The sequence below is a fragment of the Gobius niger genome, assembly GCF_951799975.1.
Source record: "Gobius niger genome assembly, chromosome: 18".
NCBI classification, from domain to species: domain Eukaryota; kingdom Metazoa; phylum Chordata; class Actinopteri; order Gobiiformes; family Gobiidae; genus Gobius; species Gobius niger.
Genome location: NC_136869.1, coordinates 29094936 through 29114881, shown reverse-complemented (window position 1 = coordinate 29114881; position 19946 = coordinate 29094936). Strand labels below are relative to the sequence as shown.

Below are 19946 nucleotides of genomic sequence, written 5' to 3'. Positions count from 1 at the left end.
CCCCCACCATGTGCGCCACCATGTGCGCCCCCACCATGTGCGCCCCCATGTGCGCCCCCACCATGTGCGCCCCCACCATGTGCACCACCATGTGCGCCACCATGTGCGCCCCCACCATGTGCGCCACCATGTGCGCCACCATGTGCGCCACCATGTGCGCCCCCATGTGCGCCACCATGTGCGCCACCACCATGTGCCCCACCATGTGCGCCCCCATGTGCGCCCCCATGTGCGCCCCCACCATGTGCGCCCCCATGTGCGCCCCCACCATGTGCGCCACCATGTGCGCCCCCACCATGTGCGCCCCCATGTGCGCCACCATGTGCGCCCCCATGTGCGCCCCCATGTGCGCCACCATGTGCGCCCCACCATGTGCGCCACCATGTGCGCCCCCACCATGTGCGCCACCATGTGCGCCCCCACCATGTGCGCCACCATGTGCGCCCCCATGTGCGCCCCCATGTGCGCCCCCATGTGCGCCACCATGTGCGCCCCCATGTGCGCCCCCATGTGCGCCACCATGTGCGCCACCATGTGCGCCCCCATGTGCGCCACCATGTGCGCCCCCATGTGCGCCCCCATGTGCGCCACCACCATGTGCGCCACCATGTGCGCCCCCACCATTTGCGCCCCCACCATGTGTGCCCCCATGTGCGCCCCCACCATGTGCGCCACCATGTGCGCCCCCACCATGTGCGCCCCCACCATGTGTGCCCCCATGTGCGCCCCCACCATGTGCGCCACCATGTGCGCCCCCACCATGTGCGCCACCATGTGCGCCCCCACCATGTGCGCCCCCACCATGTGCGCCACCATGTGCGCCACCACCATGTGCGCCACCATGTGCGCCCCCATGTGCGCCCCCATGTGCGCCACCACCATGTGCGCCCCCATGTGCGCCCCCATGTGCGCCACCATGTGCGCCACCACCATGTGCGCCACCATGTGCGCCCCCATGTGCGCCCCCATGTGCGCCCCCACCATGTGCGCCCCCATGTGCGCCCCCATGTGCGCCACCATGTGCGCCCCCACCATGTGCGCCACCATGTGCGCCACCACCATGTGCGCCACCATGTGCGCCCCCACCATGTGCGCCCCCACCATGTGCGCCACCACCATGTGCGCCACCATGTGCGCCACCATGTGCGCCACCACCATGTGCGCCACCATGTGCGCCCCCACCATGTGCGCCCCCATGTGCGCCACCATGTGCGCCCCCACCATGTGCGCCCCCACCATGTGCGCCCCCACCATGTGCGCCCCCACCATGTGCGCCCCCACCATGTGCGCCACCATGTGCGCCACCACCATGTGCGCCACCATGTGCGCCACCACCATGTGCGCCACCATGTGCGCCACCATGTGCGCCACCACCATGTGCGCCACCACCATGTGCGCCACCATGTGCGCCACCACCATGTGCGCCCCCACCATGTGCGCCCCCACCATGTGCGCCACCATGTGCGCCACCACCATGTGCGCCACCATGTGCGCCACCACCATGTGCGCCCCCACCATGTGCGCCACCATGTGCGCCACCACCATGTGCGCCCCCACCATGTGCGCCCCCACCATGTGCGCCCCCATGTGCGCCACCATGTGCGCCCCCACCATGTGCGCCCCCACCATGTGCGCCCCCACCATGTGCGCCCCCACCATGTGCGCCCCCACCATGTGCGCCACCATGTGCGCCACCATGTGCGCCACCACCATGTGCACCCCCATGTGCGCCCCCACCATGTGCGCCACCATGTGCGCCACCACCATGTGCGCCCCCACCATGTGCGCCCCTTGTGCCCCACCATGTGCCCCACCATGTGCGCCCCCACCATGTGGCTCTCACACTCTATACAGCAGAAGGAGACCGCCGCCGCTCCTCCCTCAGCTCACAGCACACCCTCCCACACGCGCCTCACCCCCATGTGCCCCCCCGCACAATGTAAACACAAACATGTGAGCAAGAAATCGCAAATGTTTGAAGCAGAAGACTCAGTTAGCAGCTAACAGTTGGCATTATGACAGAAATGTACAAAAAGATGGTGAACTGACAAACACCTGACCTGCTCTGACGCAGCTGAAATCCTCATGAAATGTCTGTTTGTTTATTAATCCAATATCTACAGGAGCTGTCAGGTCTTTTTCCTCCTTATGATGAGAAAGCAAGGCAGCACCGGAGAAGAGGAAAACAAGTTCTCTTTCAACATTCGTTTCGGTATCTCACTATGGGAACGCTCTCACGCTGTTCCCCCAGAAGCCCAATTACACTACGCCAGTCTCCTGACTGGCTGTCAGACGTGACGTCGCTCCGCAGAGGAGGAGGGTGAGTGGTTAACGGGATAGCATACTGTTCATAGGAAGAGCTAATCACTCTGACGCCGAACGCTACCTATTGCCGCGTCGCCTTTTGTGAGTTATTTGTGTGTAGCAAGTCTGTCCCCAAACAGGTGCTATTTTAGCCGCTAGTCGCAATACTAGTTGCTTGCTTCAAATTAGCGAGAGATTACGGCACTATGCTTCTTCCTCACCATGGAAAAAGACGTGCTGCCACCAAAGCCGTGCAAATGTGGGAATAAAATTTCCGGGGCAGACAACCATGCTGTTTGTGCTGCGTGTCTCGGGCTGCAACATGCTCGGGATGCGCTAGCCTACCCGATAACCTGTGACCACTGTGCACGCCTTTCTCTGAAAACCCGCCGTCGAAGACTTGCGCGCCAAGCGAGCTTGTCGGGGGAAGATCCTGTACTGGGGGCAACCATTCCCCCTCTACAGGTGGAGCCGAAGGAGAGGCCCCGTGGAGTCACCTCCGTGGGACCTAGCTGGGCCGAGCAGGTTGATGCTGCGGACCCTCTCCTGGACTCGGACGAGCTGGACTTGGACCTAGCGGCCACGGAGGACAGCCTCGCCGAGTTTTCTGACTCCGGTGATGAGCCCATAAGTCTCCTCTCTGACGAGGACGACGATTATATGGAGCAATTCACCCTAACACAGGCCGCAAGGCCGGGAAGCGCTGCGGTCACCGGCAGTAGCGGATCACCAGCCCCGCCTGCCACACAGGACCTGCATGAGGTTTGCCGTAGAGCAGCTGCAAAGCTAGGCATCACGTGGCCGGAGGCCCCTCTCGAGACTGCGAGGTCCCGTTATGAGGGTCGACGACTACCGAAGGCCAAAACCTCCACAAAGCAGCTCCTACCAGCCTTCCCAGAGTGCCTGGAGGAGGCCACTCGGTCCTGGAGAAATCCTTTCACCGCGAAAGCCCCCGCCCTGGGAGGGGCTGCGCTGGACTGGGATGGCATGGAGGGAAATGGTTTCACTCGCCTTCCCCCCATCGAACCTCTAGTGGCAGCTCATCTCAACCCAACACAGAGGTCCACCATGACCACTGCGGGCCCGGCTATGCCATCCAAAGCTGATTGTTTTCAAACAACGCTGACGGAGAGGGGCTACAAAGCCGTGGCTACATCAGTGAGAGCCCTCAATGCGTCCTCCCTGCTTTTAGCCTACCAGGCTGACCTCCAGGACGATATGGCGACCTCACCCAGCCCGGAGATGTGGGACGAGTTGTGCGTGGTCACTGACCTCTGCCTCCGCCTGCACAGATGCGCTGTACAAGCATGTGGCCGAGCTATGGGAGTCATGGTTACACAGGAGAGGGCTAGATGGCTCAGTCTCTCCAGCCTCTCCCATAGAGAAAAAACTGAACTCCTGGATGTCCCTGTGGACCCCAAAGGCCTGTTCGGTTCCGCGGTTGCCACCATGCAGAAGAGATGCGAGGAGAAGAAGCGTGAGGGTGAAGCGCTGCAGCTGTGTCTCCCCAGGAAAGCGCCACCACCTAAAGCCACGCCTCAACTCCCTCCACGGCCTACAAATGGACAGGCCTATCGCATCCCCAAACGCCCACCACAACCTCAACCACAGAGCAGTGGGACTCCAGAGCTCAAGGGTGCGTGGGCCAGAAAACAGTTTGCCCCCAAGGTGAGGCCAGGGACTCCACAGGGCCAGCCTGCCACCCAGGGTGCAAAGAAGAAGAAGCGGGCTGCCTAACGTGCACCTTCTGAGGAGGGGGAGCAGGTCAGGCCAGGCGCCTCTCCCCACCCCACAGTCCAGTGTTCAAGTGGTGCATTCGAGACCAGGGAAGCGACGTGCAGAGACTGTTGCATCAGCGCTCGACGTTCACGGCCCAAAGAGGAGGACTTTTTCTGCAGAGAGCTCAGTGGAGCCACAGCAGCTGTTTACAAGCACACACCAGTGCCTTTGTCCTCTCTCTCAAAAATGTTCAATAAAAATGTGTTCTTGCAAAGAAATAAATGCCTGTTCCTTTGCACACCCAGGCCCCAGGGGGGCGCAGCCACACATGTTGCAAAACATACACATAGTGGACACAGACAGATTGAACAATACAGCGTCTCCATTAGCTCTGCGGGACCCTCTAAATCCACTAGAGGGAGCTATTACACCACTAGTGAAGCAGCCTCCACTCTCCAGCCAAGCAGACACAGGGATCAAGCCCCTGGGTCCGCTAGCGTCACACGCATCACAATGGCTGGAGTGTGGAGCGCCGAATTGGGTTCTGAAGACCATCACCAAAGGCTACAGGCTCCAGTTCGCGACAACCCCTCCCTGTTTCAGGAGCGTGCTGTTTTCACAACCGCGAGAAAAAGAGGCTCTGATCCTACAGGAGGAAATAAAAGCTCTTTTGAACAAGGGAGCTATCCAAATAGTGCCACCAGGGCAGTGCCAGGCAGGCTTCTATTCGAGATATTTCCTTGTTCCCAAAAAAGGAGGGGGTTTGCGTCCAATACTGGATCTGCGCGCTCTGAACAAGTACATGAGAACATACACGTTCAGGATGCTGACACACACGGCTCTAGTGCGCTTCGTGCGGCAGGGCGATTGGTTTGTGTCCATAGATCTGAAAGACGCATACTTTCACATCCCTATATACCCCCCTCATCGAAAGTATCTGAGATCTGCTTTCCAAGGGGTGGTTTACGAATACACAGTGCTCCCATTCGGCCTCTCTCTGAGCCCACGGGTGTTTGTGAAATGCACAGAGGCTGCAATAGCACCTCTGCGGAAAAGAGGACTGCGTTTAGCCACGTATTTAGACGACTGGCTACTTGCAGCTCAGTCTTCACACCAACTCCAGGTCCACGCCAGGCTGCTCCTGTCGCACCTGTCTTCCCTGGGATTCGTGGTGAACTGGGACAAGAGCGTCATCGTCCCGTGTCAGAGCATAGAGTTTATAGGACTACATCTGGACTCTGTCACGTCCAAAGCACGACTGTCGGCGGACAGGATAAAAGCTTTTTCAGCTTGTCTGGCCACTTTCCGCCGAGGCGCGCTGCTACGTTTCAGGACGTGCCTCAGGCTTTTGGGTCTGATGGCATCAGCCCTGGTCGCTGTACCGCTGGGCCGCCTGTACATGCGGCCTTTTCAGAAGTGGGTTGCAGCGCTGTGCTTGAATCCGTCGCGTCACGGCCACCGCAGCGTTTTGGTAACTGCGGAATGTGTCCACGCGCTGAGTCCCTGGAGACAGGAGGTTTTCTTGACCACGGGCGTGGCTACAGGCACGGTCACGGCAAGAAAAGTTATTACGACAGATGCCTCTCTGCATGGCTGGGGCGCCACGCACGAGGGCAGAATAGTGAATGGAAAGTGGAGCTCACAGATGCAGCTGTGCCACATAAACTACCTGGAGCTCCAAGCCGTGTGGCTGGCGTTACAACGCTTTCTCCCTCTAATCAGAGGACAGCATGTGTTACTACGGTAGTGGCGTACGTCAACAAACAAGGGGGGCTACGTTCACATCAGCTGCACACGTTGGCACACAGACTGATTGTATGGGCCAATTCCCATCTACTGTCACTGAGAGCCACACACGTTCCCGGTGTTTTGAACCGAGGAGCGGATCTCCTCTCACGGGGCAACCCTCGCTACAGAGATTGGAAACTCCACAGCGGGGTTGTGACACGGATATGGGAGAAATACGGCAAAGCCGACGTGGACCTGTTCGCGTCACAAGAGGACGCTCAGTGCCACTTATATTATTCCCTGATGGATCGGAGCGCACCACTGGGGGTGGACGCGCTGGCACACGAGTGGCCACGCACCCTCCTGTATGCGTTTCCCCCGTTAGAGCTGATCACTGCTATTCTCTCCCACGTCCGGGAGAAGAAACACTCCCTAATCCTCGTGGCCCCATATTGGCCAGCGATGTTTTGGATGGCGGAGATATTTCAGCTTCTGTGCAGCCGCCCATGGCCTCTGCCTCTACGCAGGGATCTTGTGACGCAGGCGCGTGCGGAAATATTCCATCCTCATCCGGAGCGCCTGGCTTTATGGGCTTGGCCCGTGAGAGGTTGAACTTATCCTCCACGGGTCTCCCGGAGAACGTCATTGCAACCATACAGAGCGCCAGAGCAGCGTCTACTCGCAGTGCATATGACGGCAAATGGCGTGCTTTCGAGGAGTGGTGCGTAAACTCGGGACACGTCGCTTTTCAGAGCCCCATGCCTGTTATTTTGACTTTCCTCCAGAGTCTGTTGGATAAAGGGCTTGCTTTCTCCACCATTAAAGTGTACTTGGCCGCTATATCAGCCTGCCACATTGGTTTTGGAGATAAGACAGCTGGACAGCATCCTCTTATATGCCAGTTTATGAAAGGCGCACAACGCCTAAAACCGGTTTCGAGGAACCTGGTCGCTCCATGGGACCTGACGACAGTGCTAAGCGCTCTGTCTCGACCACCATTTGAGCCGTTGCTTGAAGTGGAGTTAAAACTACTCTCTTTTAAGACGGTTTTACTGCTGGCGCTGTCATCAGCCAAACGTGTGAGTGACATACACGCGCTGTCTGTTAATGCGTCATGTATGCAGTTTCTAAGGGGGGATTCTAAGGTTTTATTGAAACCTAACCCCACCTTTATGCCAAAAGTCTTTAATCCGACTTTATCATGCCTTCCGATCGAGCTGTCTGCATTTTCACCTCCTCCGTTTTCTTCAGAGGAACACCAGTGGCTCCATGCGCTCTGTCCAGTGTGCGCGTTACGCACGTACGTGGATAGGACTTCTGCTTTTCGGAAATCTGAGCAGCTGTTTGTATCATGGGCTCAACCCCATAGGGGAAAACCCCTTTCCAAACAGCGTTTGTCTCACTGGTTGGTGGAAGCTATTGTTGCGGCCTACAACAGCAGTGGACTTCAACCCCCTGCGGGTCTACGCGCTCATTCCACTCGTGGCATGGCTACCTCATGGGCACTCTTCCAGGGCACCTCGGTAGAGGAAATTTGTGCAGCAGCCAGTTGGGCTACGCCTCACACCTTTGCCAGGTTTTATAGACTGGATGTCACAGGCCCCTCACTGTCTCAGAATGTCCTGAGCGTGGGGGCTTCACACTGAGTGTCTCTGTAGGTTTTTCTTTCGGTCTTCGAGTAAGCTTGTCTGGCAATACGGGAGTCTCGACATCCCATAGTGAGATACCGAAACGAATGTTGAAAGAGAACGCAAGGTTAAGAAATTAACCCCGGTTCTCTGAGACATGAGTGAGGTATCTCACCAGACCGCCCTTCTTGCCTGGAGCGAGAAGAGGTTTTAGACTACTGTTATGACGTGCTATGACGCTCTTATAGTAGGAGGAAGTCCCTCCTCCTCTGCGGAGCGACGTCACGTCTGACAGCCAGTCAGGAGACTGGCGTAGTGTAATTGGGCTTCTGGGGGAACAGCGTGAGAGCGTTCCCATAGTGAGATACCTCACTCATGTCTCAGAGAACCGGGGTTAATTTCTTAACCTTGCGTTCTGCTCTGTAAACTTAGTTCTAAATGGAAGTATTATGTTCTAAATGCCAAAGAAAAGAGAGTTGCAGAAAGTTGCAGTTTAGCAAATAATTGTGTCAAAATGTTTACTTTGCTACATATCTTATTTATGCTGATAAATGTGTTTTTCACACAAGATTAATGAGATTTCTGCCTCTTATTGAATGCAGTCAGATCAGCTTGTAAAGTGTGGAGGGGAGTGAGGGGCGTGGGCGAGGGGACATATCTCAGTTTTTACATATCTCAGTATGTAAAAACGGTCATGGCAGGCCATTTTAACATTTATTCATAATTCTGGATATGTAGTACAGATGTCTCCAATTCAGTTTCCACTAGTAAAAACTATACTTACAGATATCTGTAATTATAGTTCTACTATACTTAATATCATTTTGGATATCTGTTACATCATTTCTACTAGTGCAAATGACATCATATTTCCCATTCATTTCTATGGGTTCACTAGTCGTAACTGAATTATGACTAGTAGTAACTCTAGTTTGAGATATCTCCAAACTTTATTTCTACTAGACATCATTCTAATTAGAGATATCTAAAACTCGACTTTATTAAAGATATCTTTAAAACGTTTTAGGTATATAGAAAACTGTTTTTTGACTATACTCAAACAAATTGGTGGTCACACCGCCTTTGCTCTGCCCAGTCCCGTCAGACCTTGGAAGCTCAGCAGGGAAGGGCCTGGTCGGTGCTTGGATGGGAGACCGTTTAGTAACACCAGGAAGCCTAGCGAATGTAGTGAGTGAGTGAGTGAGTGGTGGTGGTCGGAGGGGCCGATGGCGCAGACTGGTTGCCTCGCTTCCGTCAGTCTACCCCAGGGCAGCTGTGGCTACAATAGTAGCTTACCACCACCGAGTATGGAGTGAATGAATAGTGCAATGTAAAGCGTCTTTGAGTGTCCAGAAAAGCACTATATATAAAACCAATGCATTATTATTATTATTATAAATATGGATATCTTAAATTGGCTTTGCTACTAGTCAAAACCGAGTTAAAGATATCTCTAACTGTAATTATTACTAGTAATAATGTAGTTCGAGATATCTTTAATTAAGTTACAGATATCCGCAATTCATTTTTATTAGGTCTTTACACAATTCAAGATATCTTCAATAGATGTTTTGTCTAGACAAAACTCAATAACAGATATCTCCAACTGTAGTTTTTACTAGTGAAAACTGAGTCATGGATATCCATAACTGGAGTTTTTACTAGTGGAAATGATGATATGTCACTGTATCCGAGTCTGCGTTACACAACTGGCAGCGTCTAAAAGGTTAAAAGGCTTTTAGTGGTGAAAATATTTTTTGTTAAATCCATTAACGTTGCTTTAAGTGGAACATTGAACCTAGTTTTTGTTACTTTCCAAACAATATGGAAAACGTTTTACAAATATATAGGCTATGCCGATATGATAATAGATCCATGGGCCTTTCACGGATGATGTGGGGGACTGTTGTGGAGTGGGAGGAGGAGGAGGGAGGTGGAGCTGGCCGGTGTGGGGCAAACCCGGGAGATGCTGCACCGTCTGGGAGGAGCGCTGAGGGCGGCTAGCCGGATTTCCCGACCTCCAAAAACATGCTGGTCGGGTTGGCCCACAGTGGCGGCCCGGCTCAGGTGTCACTGTGCTTGGCCAGTTTTACCTTCGTTTACTCTGAGTTTTGCCAGTGGTTCACATTATTGCGTTAATGCTGAGGTGCTAATTAAGTTGGATTGATTAAGATGACACCCCCCTCTAATGATGAAGTCTACGATAGATACATTTATATTGTCTATATAAAAAGCAGAGCCATACAACCCAGCATTTTGCCATTAGTTATGGTAAATGGTCTTAACTTATATAGCGCTTTTCCACCTACATTAGGCACTCAAAGCGCTTTACAGCAAGGATCCACTCACCCATTCATTCTCTCATTCATACAATGTACGCAGACACTGGGGGCAATGTGGGTGAAGTGTCTTGCCCTAGGACACAACGACAATGTGCACTTTCAGGAGGTGGGATTCGAACCCCCGACCTTCCAATCATGAGACGACCCGCTCTACCATCTGTGCCACTGTCGCCCCCTCCATTAGTTAGGTTTACATTTTCATTTTCATTTAAACTGAATGATTTAAAATTTAAAACATTAACTTTTATTTGCAAGTGGTTTTAAGTCCTGTATATAAAATTATTAGATGCAATAACAAGATTTGTGTCTGTATAAAAATATTTATTTGTAAAGGGATATTTTAATGTCCATTGGACACAGCTATTTTCTTGTTGTTTTTCTTGCATGTTTAAGTACCTTCAAAACAGGATTATCAACAATCACACAAATGACATAATATCAACTTCTCCATGGCACCAAATACAAAATGAATTACAAAAAAGATAAGTAATTATCGCGGTATTTACCAAAGTACAAAGACAAAGGTACAGTATGTTTACATCCATCAGTAAATCTCATTATTACATTATTCTTTTATTTCAGCAGGACAGCAGTGTTGGAACTGGACACATTTTGGCTTAAATGCATTTTTTTTTGGCTTTCAGTCTTTTTGTAGACAAGCAGTAGGTGAAACAAAAAAAAATGCTGTAATATTCCTTATCGGAAATATCAGAATAATGTCAGAAATCAGTTGCATTCAGTTTGACTTGGTTCTTCACATTCAACTCTTTCACAAGCTACAGTAAAATCCATGTGGAATACTTTTTTGCTTGTTTTACTTTCAGTTCATCTAAAAGTAGATGCAGTTCTTTAATTTGTTAAGAAGTTTTTAGTAAATGTGTTACCCTTGAAGTTGTACTTGTTCTGTCCTGACCCCCCTCTTATGACCTTGTTTAATGATTGTACATAAAAACCAAAAAAACATCAGGTGTCATTGTATAGATGGTTTTCCGTTCCCATGATCCTCTGCGCCGCGCCGCCATTTTGTGTGGCGTTCGAAAATGTTTATGCACGACTCGCATGCACATTTCATGAATAATTGTGTCTACTACGGCCGTTCTGTAGTCGCTAATGTCTTTTTTTCACTCACAATGAGCCATGTGATGGGTATGCTAACATAATCATTGTGATGTACACGTGCACGGTAATCATAACAGTAAAACACGTAGGCCATAGCGTGCACTTAAACTTGTCCATCGAACCAAACAAACAGCTGTCATGTGAGCGGTTAAACAATGAGGAATGGCTGTATTTATAACGTGTGTCAGTGCCAATCTGTGCTGCGTTTACCTCCTAATGAACCAAGAGAGTAACAGTGGCCGCCTCGCTCTCGCCTCCCCGGCCGCCTCACTCTCGCCTCCCCGGCCTTCTCCTCACACTCTCCCCGACCGTCTCACGCTCTTCCCCGGCCGCCTCACTCTCGCCTCCCCGGCCTTCTCCTCACACTCTCCCCGACCGTCTCACGCTCTTCCCCGGCCGCCTCACTCTCGCCTCCCCGGCCTTCTCCTCACACTCTCCCCGACCGACTCACGCTCTTCCCCGGCCGCCTCACTCTCGCCTCCCCGGCCTTCTCCTCACACTCTCCCCGACCGACTCACGCTCTTCCCCGGCCGCCTCACTCTCGCCTCCCCGGCCTTCTCCTCACACTCTCCCCGACCGTCTCACGCTCTTCCCCGGCCGCCTCGCTCTCGCCTCCCCGGCCTTCTCCTCACACTCTCCCCGGCCTTCTCCTCACACTCTCCCCGACCGACTCACGCTCTTCCCCGGCCGCCTCACTCTCGCCTCCCCGGCCTTCTCCTCACACTCTCCCCGACCGCCTCACGCTCTTCCCCGGCCGCCTCACTCTCGCCTCCCCGGCCTTCTCCTCACACTCTCCCCGACCGCCTCACGCTCTTCCCCGGCCTTCACCTCACACTCTCCCCGACCGCCTCGCGCTCTTCCCCGGCCGCCTCGCTCTCGCCTCCCCGGCCTTCTCCTCACACTCTCCCCGACCGCCTCGCTCTCGCCTCCCCGGCCTTCTCCTCACACTCTCCCCGACCGACTCACGCTCTTCCCCGGCCGCCTCACTCTCGCCTCCCCGGCCTTCTCCTCACACTCTCCCCGACCGACTCACGCTCTTCCCCGGCCGCCTCACTCTCGCCTCCCCGGCCTTCTCCTCACACTCTCCCCGACCGACTCACGCTCTTCCCCGGCCGCCTCACTCTCGCCTCCCCGGCCTTCTCCTCACACTCTCCCCGACCGACTCACGCTCTTCCCCGGCCGCCTCGCTCTCGCCTCCCCGGCCTTCTCCTCACACTCTCCCCGACCGCCTCGCGCTCTTCCCCGGCCGCCTCGCTCTCGCCGGGTCTCACTTTACGGGGACGGCCTGTGCTTCCTCCGTGATTTGTCCGAGTCTCATCTCTCTGCTAGCTGCTAACTGTACCTGGTTTGCGTTTGGCAGCAGCATGAAAAAATACAAGTCTACTATGAGCTCATCGTAGACTTGCTTTATTTCATGCTAGCAGCTAGCCCCGTTGTCAAATCTGTTTGATGCCACTTTTCCTCATTTATCTGTTATCTGTCAGATAAAAGCTGACAGACCCTGGCGAAACCAGGGAACATCAGCCAAGACATGAGACTCAGACACAGACACAGAGCGGAATAAGCACAGGCTGCCCCGTAAAGTCAGACCCGACACCCGGGACGAGCGGGAGGCGGCCATAGTTTTAATCTCTCGTACGAAAGTTTTTATGTTTCTGTTACTTAGTGATGAATTACTTTGGGGATATTGAGACATTTTCTCTTCGTCGTGTCGGGATCAGCCCCACACAACACAGGTGTGAGCACTATTTCTTCACCATATTATCAATGATCCGTAACACAAACAATTAGACCCTTGACACACACGATGGCGCCATATGGAACTATGCGGGAGTGTGACGTCAATGGAAAACAGTGGCACAGATGGTCGAGCGGGTCGTCTCATGATCGGAAGGTCAGGGGTTCGAATCCCACCTCCTGAAAGTGCACATTGTCGTTGTGTCCTTGGGCAAGACACCCACATTGCCCCCTGTGTCTGCGTACATTGGTGTATGAATGAGAGCATGAATGGGTGAGTGGATCCTGGCTGTAAAGCGCTTTGAGTGCCTAATGTAGGTGGAAAAGCGCTTTATAAGTTGAGACCATTTACCATTTACCATATATAGGCAAGAAATAAATTCCTCCTGCAGTATAGTTCCCTGCAGCAAAACGATGGAACACAGCTCGACCTCATCGTTTGTCCTCATTTGGTGAGTCTGGTTGGTCATTCAGATCTCCACACACCTGCCTCCAGTAATGTTTTTCAGATGTAACCTACAGTCAAAAACAAAAAATGCAAAGTACACATTTATAAACCATCAGTATGCACTTGCAGCACAGTGTTTCTGTGCAAAAGTGTAAACGCTCACTGTCTGGATGTTGTGGATCCAGAAGGGAAACTACCCATTAGCAATAAAATGAGAGAATATTTTCTCTGCTTTTCTTTTCACTGCTTTTCACAGCTTCCGTGTTGGAGTGGGACACCCAATCGAGAGTAGTGAACTCGTTCTTCCTCTTCTCCCCCAAATACCACGAGCCACGCCCGACTCCAGCAGCGGACTGACTGACGGGGTAACGAGGGTTGAAACCACCTCAGAGGTATTCTATGCAATAATACACTTATTGCTGGAGGAATGGCGGCAGCTCCTGCTTTATTCCACACTGGTCAGAGTGAGATTGCCATTTACAAACAGGAAGAGAGGCGGCTCTAACGATGATGCGAACCGTGGACAAATGGGGTGAGTCTACGACGGCACGGGGACGTATGCCAGGGATGGAGCAGACGGTGGGGGCAGAGGGGGGCAGAGGAAAAGTACCGTCCCATAGAGCAATACCAGAGGGTTGTAACATGCTTAATAATGGTGAACAGTAGTTTTTCCCTTAAAGCAGTACTAAATACCTTGTTTACCTTAATAAATCCTTTTTGTAGTCCCTCTGGGGGTAATACAAGTGTTAATGGGACGATTTCATCTCACCCTGGTGTCTCTGGCCAGAAAACCTTCACTGCAACTTCGCTGCCTACAGGTCGAAACCCCCAATACAAACCAATAGAATCACGAAGAAGAAGCTAACAGGCTAATGGGCAAAGCTAACTAGCGCCACTTAAACAGTAGTGACAGCCAAAAAAGAAAGAAAAAAAAAAGATCTCCATTGTGTAATTGGATGTAAATGGTGTCTTGCCCAACGACACAACAACAATGTGCACTTTCAGGAGGTGGGATTCGAACCCCCGACCGAGTTTTTATACAAATACATATATATACATACATGTATATATATATATATATATATATATATATATATATATATATATGTTTATGCATGTATGAATGTTTACACCGATGCATTAACACATTACACAAATACCTGTCCTGCATGCACATATCCCATTTTCCCCTCCAGGCCCACCCACGGGACCCAGACCCTGATGACTACAGGGCTGCAAAACAGTAAAGTTTTCATTTTTCAGTTATTTTTTTAGTTGAGCAAATTTCCACGTTAATGCCCAACCTATACCACCCCACCACACAAACTCACAAAATCTACGATCCCATCCCCAGCCCATCAGCCCGTATCACGACAGACACTACAAGCTGAAGGCTATGCTGTCGCTGAGCGGGCGCCATGGCAACCAGACACATACAAAGCATCTCATTGCACATCAACCATTCACCAGGTTAGAACTAAACACTGTGTATGATGAGCTTATAAACCTGCCATGAAGAGATGGAAACAGTGAGCTCATGTGTGTTTCTGAGCTCAAACTGGACGCTTACGTCAGTCTCACTGAGGCTGTTCAGGCAGAGGCCCTGGACACTGGAACACAGAGGACTGCACCTTTTACAGACAATAACTGATGAGAAGCACATGTCAGGAGCAGTGGGGAAACTCGTAAGGAGCAGTGGAGTAACATGTCAGGAGCAGTGGAGTAACATGTCAGGAGAAGTGGAGTAACTTGTCAGGAGCAGTGGGGTAACATGTCAGGAGCAGTGGAGTAACATGTCAGGAGCAGTGGGGCAACATGTCAGGAGCAGTGTAGTAACATGTCAGGAGCAGTGGAGTAACATGTCAGGAGCAGTGGAGTAACATGTCAGGAGCAGTGGAGTAACATGTCAGGAGCAGTGGGGAAACTCGTAAGGAGCAGTGGAGTAACATGTCAGGAGCAGTGGAGTAACATGTCAGGAGCAGTGTAGTAACATGTCAGGAGCAGTGGGGTAACATGTCAGGAGCAGTGGAGTAACATGTCAGGAGCAGTGTAGTAACATGTCAGGAGCAGTGGGGTAACATGTCAGGAGCAGTGGAGTAACATGTCAGGAGCAGTGTGGTAACATGTCAGGAGCAGTGGAGTAACATGTCAGGAGCAGTGGAGTAACATGTCAGGAGCAGTGGGGTAACATGTCAGGAGCAGTGTAGTAACATGTCAGGAGCAGTGGGGCAACATGTCAGGAGCAGTGGGGTAACATGTCAGGAGCAGTGGAGTAACATGTCAGGAGCAGTGGAGTAACATGTCAGGAGCAGTGGAGTAACATGTCAGGAGAAGTGGGGAAACATGTCAGGAGCAGTGGGGTAACATGTCAGGAGCAGTGTAGTAACATGTCAGGAGCAGTGGAGTAACATGTCAGGAGCAGTGGGGTAACATGTCAGGAGCAGTGTAGTAACATGTCAGGAGCAGTGGAGTAACATGTCAGGAGCAGTGGAGTAACATGTCAGGAGCAGTGTAGTAACATGTCAGGAGCAGTGTAGTAACATGTCAGGAGCAGTGTAGTAACATGTCAGGAGCAGTGGAGTAAAATGTCAGGAGCAGTGGAGTAACATGTCAGGAGCAGTGTAGTAACATGTCAGGAGCAGTGGAGTAACATGTCAGGAGCAGTGGGGTAACATGTCAGGAGCAGTGGAGTAACATGTCAGGAGCAGTGGAGTAACATGTCAGGAGCAGTGGAGTAACATGTCAGGAGCAGTGGAGTAACATGTCAGGAGCAGTGTAGTAACATGTCAGGAGCAGTGGAGTAACATGTCAGGAGCAGTGGAGTAACATGTCAGGAGCAGTGGAGTAACATGTCAGGAGCAGTGGAGTAACATGTCAGGAGCAGTGGAGTAACATGTCAGGAGCAGTGTAGTAACATGTCAGGAGCAGTGGGGTAACATGTCAGGAGCAGTGGAGTAACATGTCAGGAGCAGTGGAGTAACATGTCAGGAGCAGTGGAGGAACATGTCAGGAGCAGTGGGGTAACATGTCAGGAGCAGTGGAGGAACATGTCAGGAGCAGTGGGGCAACATGTCAGGAGCAGTGTAGTAACATGTCAGGAGCAGTGTAGTAACATGTCAGGAGCAGTGGAGTAACATGTCCGGAGCAGTGGAGTAACATGTCAGGAGCAGTGGGGCAACATGTCAGGAGCAGTGTAGTAACATGTCAGGAGCAGTGGGGTAACATGTCAGGAGCAGTGGAGTAACATGTCAGGAGCAGTGTAGTAACATGTCAGGAGCAGTGGGGTAACATGTCAGGAGCAGTGGAGTAACATGTCAGGAGCAGTGGAGTAACATGTCAGGAGCAGTGGGGTAACATGTCAGGAGCAGTGGAGGAACATGTCAGGAGCAGTGGGGCAACATGTCAGGAGCAGTGGAGTAACATGTCAGGAGCAGTGGAGTAACATGTCAGGAGCAGTGTAGTAACATGTCAGGAGCAGTGGAGTAACATGTCAGGAGCAGTGTAGTAACATGTCAGGAGCAGTGGAGTAACATGTCAGGAGCAGTGGAGTAACATGTCAGGAGCAGTGGGGTAACATGTCAGGAGCAGTGGAGTAACATGTCAGGAGCAGTGGGGGCAACATGTCAGGAGCAGTGGGGTAACATGTCAGGAGCAGTGGGGTAACATGTCAGGAGCAGTGGAGTAACATGTCAGGAGCAGTGGGGTAACATGTCAGGAGCAGTGGAGTAACATGTCCGGAGCAGTGGAGTAACATGTCAGGAGCAGTGGAGTAACATGTCAGGAGCAGTGGAGTAACATGTCCGGAGCAGTGGAGTAACATGTCAGGAGCAGTGGGGTAACATGTCAGGAGCAGTGGAGTAACATGTCCGGAGCAGTGGAGTAACATGTCAGGAGCAGTGGAGTAACATGTCCGGAGCAGTGGAGTAACATGTCAGGAGCAGTGGAGTAACATGTCAGGAGCAGTGTAGTAACATGTCAGGAGCAGTGGAGTAACATGTCAGGAGCAGTGGGGCAACATGTCAGGAGCAGTGGAGTAACATGTCAGGAGCAGTGGGGCAACATGTCAGGAGCAGTGGGGCAACATGTCAGGAGCAGTGTAGTAACATGTCAGGAGCAGTGGGGTAACATGTCAGGAGCAGTGGAGTAACATGTCAGGAGCAGTGGAGTAACATGTCAGGAGCAGTGGAGTAACATGTCAGGAGCAGTGGAGTAACATGTCAGGAGCAGTGGGGCAACATGTCAGGAGCAGTGTAGTAACATGTCAGGAGCAGTGGAGTAACATGTCGGGAGCAGTGGAGTAACATGTCAGGAGCAGTGGGGTAACATGTCAGGAGCAGTGGAGTAACATGTCAGGAGCAGTGGAGTAACATGTCAGGAGCAGTGGAGTAACATGTCAGGAGCAGTGTAGTAACATGTCAGGAGCAGTGGAGTAACATGTCAGGAGCAGCGGAGTAACATGTCAGGAGCAGTGGAGTAACATGTCAGGAGCAGTGTAGTAACATGTCAGGAGCAGTGGGGTAACATGTCAGGAGCAGTGGAGTAACATGTCAGGAGCAGTGGAGTAACATGTCAGGAGCAGTGGGGCAACATGTCAGGAGCAGTGTAGTAACATGTCAGGAGCAGTGGAGTAACATGTCAGGAGCAGTGGAGTAACATGTCCGGAGCAGTGGAGTAACATGTCAGGAGCAGTGGGGCAACATGTCAGGAGCAGTGTAGTAACATGTCAGGAGCAGTGGAGTAACATGTCAGGAGCAGTGGAGTAACATGTCAGGAGCAGTGGGGCAACATGTCAGGAGCAGTGGGGTAACATGTCAGGAGCAGTGTAGTAACATGTCAGGAGCAGTGTAGTAACATGTCAGGAGCAGTGGAGTAACATGTCAGGAGCAGTGGAGTAACATGTCAGGAGCAGTGGGGCAACATGTCAGGAGCAGTGGAGTAACATGTCAGGAGCAGTGGGGCAACATAATTTGTTTGTTTGCTGTGTTGTTTTTACTATGTGAATGTTCTTTTTGTTTTTATCAGATTTTATTATTCTGTTGTAGCACTTTGAGGTTTCGCTGAAATGTAAAGTGCAATATAAATAAAATGTATTATTATTTATTAACATGTCAGGAGCAGTGGGGTAACATGTCAGGAGCAGTGGAGTAACATGTCAGGAGCAGTGGGGTAACATGTCAGGAGTAGTGGGGTAACATGTCAGGAGCAGTGGGGTAACATGTCAGGAGCAGTGGGTAAACATGTATTGAGTAAAAACACTGAGAGAACCTTACTCCAAAACCGCAGATAGAAAAGTTGGTTTCTTACCGATGGTGAAGCTGAATCCATCGATGCTGAAGGTGGCGCTACGGCACTTCTTGATGCCGTGTTTTTTGATGAGACCCTCGGCCATGGTCCTGAAGGGTTGGACACGTCTTCTTTCCCTCTGTCTTAGACCGTCCCTTCAGTGGACAACACCATCGCCTAACTCTGCTCTGTAGGACTCTGCGCCTGACTCTGCTGTTCTGCTGTGTGGACCGGACACTTGATTCTTCCTCCTACTCCCTCCTCTCTTTCTCTCTCATCCTACATTTAGATGAATTGCCACTTGCCTGCTCTGATTAGGGCACTTGAATGCGTCGTTAGCTGGTTAACGGTTGCCAGGCAGCGGGAGAGAGGGTAGCTCCTGAGAGAGAGCAGAAATGTTAGAGGCGACTGTGTCTGATACGGTTCAGTCATCAAGCCATGTTGAGGTTCTCCACCAACACACGGAAAAACACAAGGTACTGCACAACTATCTCCCACACTAACAAGTAAAAAGTAAGTATGACTCACAAAAGAGGAAATAATTATGAAATAATAGGATCGTTTATTTTATTTTCAGACAGGATAGCTCAAAGTATAAAAAGAGCAGAGAGACATCCAGCAGATTGTTTGAGACAGGACTCAAACCTACAACACTAGAAACACAACAGGAGCAGCCTTATCCAATAGACACACAGAGGCTTTATTTATGCATTAAAGTATAAAGTATATGACGTGTTTAATAAATGGTTGGATCTAACATCTTACTAAGATTTAGACTTGACCTCACACATAAAATGTATACCCACATCCGCCCCAGTTCCGCGGCAGAGGCGCAGGGCGGAGGTGTCAGGATCTGCGGCGCGTCCGCAAAGCGGGTTCGCATTGGAGTCCACTTGCACTTCGCAGCGGATCCGTCCCTCGTCCGCTGCGCGGAGGTGGGGCGGACCAGCGACTGCTGATCCGTTGCCGACCTCGCGGATCCACTCAGGACCCGTTTTGGATGTGCTTTCTTGTGGACGTTAATCCGCTGAGGATGTGCGCCGGATCTGCCGCGTATGTGTCTATTTTGTCATGATTGCCTTCTCGTTTTATTATTGATCCACATCTACCCTAAAACTAGCTCAGCATTTGAAAGGAAATTGTTAATAAACAAATTTGGCAAAGCTAAACCATACAGTAAAAAAACATATGGATTAAAAGACTTTATCCATCCATCCATCCATCCATTTTCTTCTGCTTTATCCGGGGCCGGGTCGCGGGGGCAGCAGTCTCAGCAGAAACTTCCCGATCCACACACACCTCCCCCAGCTGTTCTGGGGGGACCCTGAGGCGACACCAGCTCGGAGACATAGTCCCACCACCGTGTCCTGGGTCTTCCACGAGGCCTTGTCCCACTTGGACATGCCTAGAACACCGCCCGCAGGAGGCGACCAGGAGGCATCCGGAACAGATGCCCGAGCCAATTCAGGTGGAGAATGGAGCTGGTCCAGTGTGCCACGACCTGGACGAAAACCACATTGTTCCTCCTGGATCCAAGGTTCGACCATCGGCCAGATCCTCCTCTCCAGCACCCCGGAGTAGACCTTACCGGGGAGGCTAAGGAGGGTGATCCCTCTGTAATTGGAACACACCCTCCGA

The 19946-nt window shown here is 51.8% G+C and overlaps 1 protein-coding gene across 1 annotated transcript in view; it reads right to left on the bottom strand.

Annotated features, from left to right (window-relative positions):
• LOC306977605 (dual specificity calcium/calmodulin-dependent 3',5'-cyclic nucleotide phosphodiesterase 1A-like) overlaps positions 1-18472 on the bottom strand; it is a 61737-nt gene extending 43265 nt beyond the window's left edge. The window contains exon 1 of the mRNA XM_079576000.1: positions 18330-18472. Coding sequence (XP_079432126.1) covers positions 18330-18414 — 85 coding nt within the window. The 5' untranslated portion in view covers positions 18415-18472. The remainder of the gene's footprint in view (positions 1-18329) is intronic.
• Positions 18473-19946: the final 1474 nt, after the last annotated feature.